This window comes from Miscanthus floridulus, chromosome 18 (assembly GCF_019320115.1).
Source record: "Miscanthus floridulus cultivar M001 chromosome 18, ASM1932011v1, whole genome shotgun sequence".
In the NCBI taxonomy this organism is placed as follows: domain Eukaryota; kingdom Viridiplantae; phylum Streptophyta; class Magnoliopsida; order Poales; family Poaceae; genus Miscanthus; species Miscanthus floridulus.
Window position 1 is genome coordinate 121460168 of NC_089597.1, and position 7294 is coordinate 121467461.

General features: G+C 42.8%; 1 protein-coding gene across 1 annotated transcript; it reads left to right on the top strand.

The window, feature by feature from the left end:
- Nucleotides 1–2860: 2860 nt before the first annotated feature.
- Nucleotides 2861–6559, top strand: LOC136521141 (uncharacterized). Its single transcript, XM_066514839.1, has 9 exons — nt 2861–2993; nt 3140–3373; nt 3503–3612; nt 3728–3778; nt 4014–4157; nt 4280–4369; nt 5872–5978; nt 6102–6186; nt 6287–6559. Exons 2-9 carry the CDS (start codon nt 3178–3180, stop codon nt 6383–6385), a joined length of 882 nt encoding a protein of 293 aa, XP_066370936.1. The 5' UTR covers nt 2861–2993; nt 3140–3177; the 3' UTR covers nt 6386–6559.
- Nucleotides 6560–7294: the final 735 nt, after the last annotated feature.

Sequence of the window (7294 nt, forward strand, 5' to 3'; positions counted from 1 at the left end):
AGCTTGTTAGTTTGGTTAGTGTGGCTCTTTAGTTAGTCTTTGAGAGCATACTAGCTTAGTGAGTAGTGACTTAGCTCTTGTGTGTGCCTAGTGATCATAGCAACTAGAATTATTGGAATAAATGGCTTGCAACCCTTGTAGAGCTAGAACAAAATTGCATTACGCCGTTTATTGTACTAATCAATTGCTCTAGTGCTTTGTAGAGTTTTTAAATAGGCTATTCACCCCCTCTAGCCATATTTGGACATTTTCACTCGGTAGTGTGGCTCGATTTCAAGAAGCTCTTCAGAAAAGGGCCCAAAGGTAAAAAGATCACGTATGCCGCTAAGTGCATCCATTGCCATAAGTAGTACTTTGCTCTCTCTAATAGTGGCACTGGTCACCTCACCTGTTATAGGGATAAATGTATTAAGAGGCGCGAGAAAACTCGCATGTCTTAGTCTTATGGTTGCTCGTACTGAACTGGCTCGATTGCTTGCTAGGCTATCAATATGGGTGAATCTAATGCATTTGAAGAATACATTAGAACTGCTCATAACCCTAAATATGTTCCTGTCTCTAGACAAACCACCACTAGAGACATAGTGAAATTCTTCACTGATCGCAAGGCTAAGCTTGTTTAGACTCTTAGTTCTTCTGTTGTTAATTGTGTGTGTCTGACCTCTGACATTTGGTCTGGTAATGCTAAAGAGGACTACCTTAGTGTTGTTACTCATTACATAAACTTTGATTGACAACTAGAGAAGAGGATGCTTGGTCTTGTCCTTATTGATGTGTCCCACAATGGACAAAACATTGTGAACGTGTGGTATCTGTGCTTGCTGATTATGGTTTGACTAAAAAGGTGTTTCCTGTTACTTTAGACAATGCTTCATCTAATGTTTCTGCCATGCATAAACTTAGACATATACTGTCTAAATATCTTGGTATTGAGGTTGTAGATGAACTTGTTGAATCACAATTAGACAATGCATCATCTGATACTGCAGTTAGTTCTATGTTCTTGCATCAGCGATGTGCATGTCATATTATCAATCTGAATGTTAAGGAGACCCTTGAAGCTCTTAAGCCTTTGATTGAAATATTTCGAACTGCAATATCCTTTTTAAACTCATCTCACCAGAGAATTGCTGCATATAAAAGTTACTGCATTACCACTGGTGTTAGGCCTAGAAAATTTCAACTGGACATGGAGGTAAGGTGGAATTCTACATATCTGATGCTTAAGCATTTGTTTCCTCATAAGACCCCTTTCACTACTTTCATGCATGCTCACTATCCTAGGACTGAAGGCGGTCAGATGCTTTTAACTGATGAACATTGGGCTATTGCAAAAAAAAGTACTTACATTTCTTGAACTGTTTTATGATTCTATAGTTGCATTGTTTGCTGTGTACTATCCTATATCTCCACTTATGATTCATTATTTAGTTAAGATTGCTATACACCTAAAAATTATGGTAATGGCATTCACCTCAGACCTATGATAGATAAATATAATAAATATTGGAGGGACATACCTTTACTTTATTCTTTTGCATTTATCTTGGACCCTAGAGCTAAAATGAAAGGTTTCATGAGAGTGTTGAGGAGGTTGGGTAACCTGACCAATACAGATTATACTGTATATCAGGTTGGCACTAGAGCTAGACTTACTGATGCTTACAATAAGTATGAGGAGAAATATGGAGCTGTTAGGTTGAGGAGGTTGTCCTCCCTAACTTGTCTGGTAAGAAAATGTCTGTTTGGGATGAAATTTATGATGATGATGGTGATGATTCTGCTGGTGGTATCCATCCTCTAGCTGCTACTCTTAATATGTCTAGAGGCCCTGCTGCAGGCTGCAAGTTCTTTAGCTTCTACTGCTTCAAACTTATTTCCTACTTGGACCGTGACACTATTAGCCAGTTATATGATGATTTTAATCTCTTGAACTGGTGGTATCAGCACAAACTCGCATATCCAGTGCTGTCTATCATGGCAAAAGATATTTTAATTATTTCTGTGTCTATCATATCTTCATAATTCACTTTTACTATGACTAGCAGGATCATCGAGTAGCGGCAGAGAAAGCTAAAGCCTAAGATGGTGGATATGCTCACCTGCATGAAAGACTAGGAGGCTGCTGAGGCAAGGCTGCAATACAATGTGGAGGACAAAGAGCTTGAAGAAGCATTTGAAGAACTTTATCTTGATTAGTGTCTCAGTGATCATTTTATGTAATGTGACTGTAATATGTTGGATTTGTGAACTTTGATGTAAGAACAATGAACTTCTATGTAGCTGGGCTATACTTTTTTTTTCTATTTAGAGTTTCTCACAAGCGTGAGTTTTACCTAGATAAGTTTTTAATGAAGGAGTCCTTACACTAAAGCTCTCAATAAAACTTTATTTTGTTATCTCTGTTGTGTTTGTGTCATCTCTGTGAACTTGTATTTTCAGTGAAAATCTTGGAGTCTTTGATATTTTCAACAAGTTTAAGACGATTCTATTACTTCATAAAATTCTGATCAATATGAGGTGTTTGGCACTTACAGTGCCAGTGCTGACACAGACACTACATGCTATCGTGTCCGGAGGCACGGCATGACACATCTAAATAGCGATAATGCTATGTCTGAGCCGTTAAGTTGGTACGGTGACACTATCATATACGATATAGTTAACGTACATGTCACATAGTGCCGTGCCTAGCCGTTGCCGGGCGGCCCGTTTGGCCACTTATTATCCTCGTCTCCGAAGACGAGAGGGTGCGATGCTTCCTGTTCTCCGTTCCCGTTCCCCGCTAGCTAACCCACAGCTTGGAAGGAGAGGGCCCATTAAAGGCCCAACTACAACCAAGCGGATATATACTGCGAACCGCCACCAGCATCCGCCTCTCCACCCAGAGTCCCAGTGCCAGCCGCCGGGCGCTCGCTCTCTCTCTCGCCGCCGCCGCCGCCGCCGCCCTACGCCAGGTGCCGAGGCCTTCGCCGGAGAAGAGCGCCCACCAGGTATCCCCACCCCTTCTCTTCCCTGTATGCTGTGCGAAACAGAGTTCCCAAACTCTGACCTCAATCTATTTGGCTAATTGATGGCTACTTCAGCAAAAAATACCTTCTAATTACCGGGTCACCACTCACCCATGTCCCTCTACTAGATCCGCCCCTAAGGAGGAGGAGGAGGAGGGAAGCGAAGATGCTACGGCGGAATATACGTCAGCGTCGGGAGTACCTGTACTCCAAGAGCCTCGAGGGCCCCCAGCGGGCGCTCTTCGAGAAGAAGCGCCGCATCCGGGCGGCACTCGAGGAGGGCAAGCCCATCCCCACCGAGCTCCGCAACGAGGAGCACGACCTGCGGAGGCAGATCGACCTCGAGGATCAGGAGCGTCAAGGTGTGCTGTTGCCGTGTCCCCCTCCTTGCTCCATTTGTTGTAGGGAGTGATAGGTTTGCATCGTTTGTGTCCGGCTAATGATGTGTTCGTTTACTCTGTTGTGTGGATTGGTGGATGGGTGTGCTACAGTTCCGAAGAGCATCGTTGACAACGAGTACGCTACTGCTAACATTCGGGAGCCAAAGATACTCTTGACCACGTCTCGCAATCCCAGCGCGCCCCTAACCCAGTTTGTTAAGGTATGCTTTTGTTTTTCTGGATGGAAGTTTTTAGGTGCTTTCCATGGGTTCGAACGATGCATTGCATAAAGGCATTCAGCTAAACCGACCTCTCTGGTTCTTTTGCTATGCCTAGGAGCTCAAGGTTGTCTTCCCAAATTCACAAAGAATGAACCGTGGTGGGCAGGTATAGCGTGGCAGCCCTTTACAGTGCTATGTTCTTTTTTTTAAGCCACATATAATACTAGCTATGCATCCTTTGCAATAAATTAAAACTTATTGTGATGTTGCCCATGATGTTTAGGTAGTGAACATATTGCCGTGCACAATTCGGACAATTCGTTTGCCTAAGTGTATCCTGCACTCTAGTATTTTGTTGTCTTGGTTCTTGTTCTTCACTCTCTCATCTGTATTTTTGCCAGGTCATATCAGAAATTGTTGAATCCTGCCGCTCACATGATATAACAGATCTTATCCTGGTCCATGAACACCGTGGTCAACCTGATGGTTTGATTGTCTCCCATCTACCGCATGGTCCAACTGCATACTTTGGGTTGCTCAATGTGGTAAGTGTGCTTATCGGTTATCGGTTCTTGAAGTATATATATTCTGAGCTTGTGCTGAGCACAAGTGTACACAATGAGTGCCCACACTTGGTTGTATCCTGAGCCTTTGTTGTTGTGTGCAGGTGACACGTCATGGTATCAAGGACAGGAAGGCGATGGGCAAAATGTCAGAAGCTTACCCCCATTTAATACTGGACAACTTCTCAACCCAGGTGGATCATACATGCATTGTTTCCTAGCAAGTTTGCTGTTTTGTTTCATTTGACCATGTTGCTCATTGTTTGATTTAACAATAGTTCCAATCCAAAATATACTGCTGCTCACATCAAACAAAATGTTGAATGCAAACAAGTGTTCACACTACACTTTATACTTTTCTTACTACCTTGTGTGGCTGCCATGATGGACTTCTTGTTAACCTGAGATATACTATGCGGATAGAATATATCCATTCAAAGACTAACTGAGCAGCATTGATTCTAAAGATATAACAAGTTGAGGGTGTTGCGATTTGTTTGTGACAGTATTTTCATTCGCTTCTTTTGCCTAGCATCCCACCATGTGCATGCCTATTTTACAATGTTGGGAGGCAATGATGTGTTCTCGTTAACCTGATACATGTTTGTTCGATGAAAGACACTTAAATCCACCCATAGCTCAAGGCAGAGAACCTCCACTCTCCACCCTGAGTAGTCTTCTATGTTTTCCTTCTCTTATTCTTTGGTTGTTTGGTGGCTCTATTTATTTCTGTTAATTTCTGTTCTAAATTAAATAGAGTTGCAGTGAATCCTAATATTTCCACGGAACTCGAGGTTGTGATGATGTTTGTCTTTTAACTTGGGGATGTGCTTCCTATCTATCCCTGTGACAATGGAGGTTACAATGATGTCTTTCTCGTTAACCTGAGCATTTATTGCATGGAAGACACCTAAATCCATTCATAACTCAAGACTGAGAACCTCCACTCACCAGTTTTCTGTGCTTTTCTTATTCTTTGGTCATTTGGTGATTCCATTTAGTTCTGTTAATTTATTTTCCAAATTAAACACAGTTGAAATGAATTCTAGTATTTCCACAGCACTCTGAGGCTGTGATGTTGTTTGTCTTGTTGACTTGATGTGCTTGCTTTTTATTCTTAATGTTGGAGGTTGCAATGATATCTTTCTCGTTAACCTGAGATATTATTACATGAAAGACACCTAAATCCATTCATAACTTAGACTGAAAACCTCCACTTTCACTGGTTTGATATGTTTTGCTTTTCTTGATTTCTTTTCTTGTTCTGCTCTTCTTGGCCATTTTTATCCTCTGTTCTGTTTTTTTGGGTTCAAAATGTGATAGGATTGCATGTAAATCCTAATATACACCTAGAACTTGGAGTCTTTATTTGTTTTTTTTAATAAAAAACTGTTGTTAACCTGATATGTACATGCTACTGTGAAGACAAGTCTCAGCCCACTATAGCTTCTGAAGGTTAGATTTAGCATATGACACTTTGTTTGGCTGATGAGAGTGGAAGCCATTCTGTGACCTGGTTAGTTTGTAGAGTGGATTGGATTGTAGTGACTTAAACTCCCTTTGGAGTTTTACTAGGGATATTAGCTTGTTTTTCTACTTGTAGATTAGCTATCTTCCTGTTTTCTCAATTGTAGAGAGCATTGCACGCTGTGTCCTGCATGTCCATAGCAGTTTAATAACCTGACATTTGTTGCAGATTGGCGAAAGGACTGCAACTATTCTCAAGCACCTCTTTTCTGTGCCAAAGCCAGATTCAAAGCGAATAATTACTTTTGCTAACAGAGATGACTACATCTCTTTCAGGTACACGATTCACTATTTCTGCAATATAGTTTTTTTTTTGTTACTAGATGTAGAGCATTAGTTGCCGATATGCCTTTTACACTTCATGAGAAGACTGATGTTTCTTTTACTTTGTCATGCAAGGCATCATGTCTATGAAAAACCGGGTGGCCCCAAATCGATCGACCTGAAGGAGGTCGGCCCCCGGTTTGAGTTGCGGCTGTACCAGGTGACAATTATTCCATCCATCCAGTCATTAACACACTGTTAGAGGCTCTCATTGCAGAGTAATGTTTGATCAGTATTAACATGTTGCTCTTGTCCACCAGATCAAACTAGGAACCGTGGAACAAAATGAAGCGCAAAGTGAGTTTGTGCTGCGGCCCTACATCAATACTGCCAAGAAGCAAAAGACACTTGGGGCGTGAACTCCACCGCAGTACGGCAGTACAGCATTTTTAGTTTTTTTTGTTCTTGACGGTATGTACTGTAGTAGTAACATCAATTCGCAGGGTGATTAGGTCCATGTCTGTCTTATAATGTCTTCGCAAATCTGAGTTTTTCTTGGAAGGAAATCATTAGTCTTGGGAGGAAATCATTAAGGGCTTGTTTGTCATGATCCTTCTCAAGTTGAGAGCACTTGAGTCTCCTCCAGACTTAAAAAACGGCTCCAGTTCCTCTGCTATTTACCAGAAAAGGGAAAATTGGTTTTATAGCATCCAAACATCACGACATTCAGAAAATACCATCGAAAGACGTCCGTTACGTAAAATATCATCGAAAGAATGGACCGTTACCTAAAAATAGCATCTGTCATGGTGGCTGCTTTTGCCGTCAATCTTTACGTCGAGGCACTTTTCTTCTTGCTCGGATGATACCTCACCATCGCCATCTTCGCCCTCGTCCAGCCATTGTGAACTCATTGCGAACTCGTTTGCATGCATACAAACTCTTTGCTCTAGCATGCCTTAAGCTTATCACGCTCGGTGCCGGTTGGCTCCACATGGGCTGTGTGAGCTGGCCACGGAGCTCCATATGGGCGTGCCTCTCTAGATTGGCATTGGCCTGGTCCCCTCCATCGTCGGCATGGCCACCGCAGCCATCTGCGAGCAGATCGAAGCGCCTCGTCGTCGCTGCCTCGTCGTCACGTCTGTGCTCACGCGCTTCGCTATCGGCGAACCGCTCCCGGTGGCTCTGTGTCCGAGACCACAGTCCGCACCTCGCCCGATCATCGTCCCCTCCTCGCCGTCGCCGCTCCGCGCCATCGCGCAATCACATAGCGAGGCACGACAGCTGTTTTTCTCCCCACACCTTTTTCCTCTCACTGTAGCAGGGGT

Excerpts from the sequence above, each read along its gene's own strand:
- LOC136521141 (XM_066514839.1), top strand. The coding sequence starts at position 3,178 with ATGCTACGGCGGAATATACGTCAGCGTCGGGAGTACCTGTACTCCAAG. Across the intron at positions 3,779-4,013 it reads GAATGAACCGTGGTGGGCAG|GTCATATCAGAAATTGTTGA; the intron begins GTATAGCGTGGC and ends TATTTTTGCCAG. Across the intron at positions 4,158-4,279 it reads ACTTTGGGTTGCTCAATGTG|GTGACACGTCATGGTATCAA; the intron begins GTAAGTGTGCTT and ends TGTTGTGTGCAG.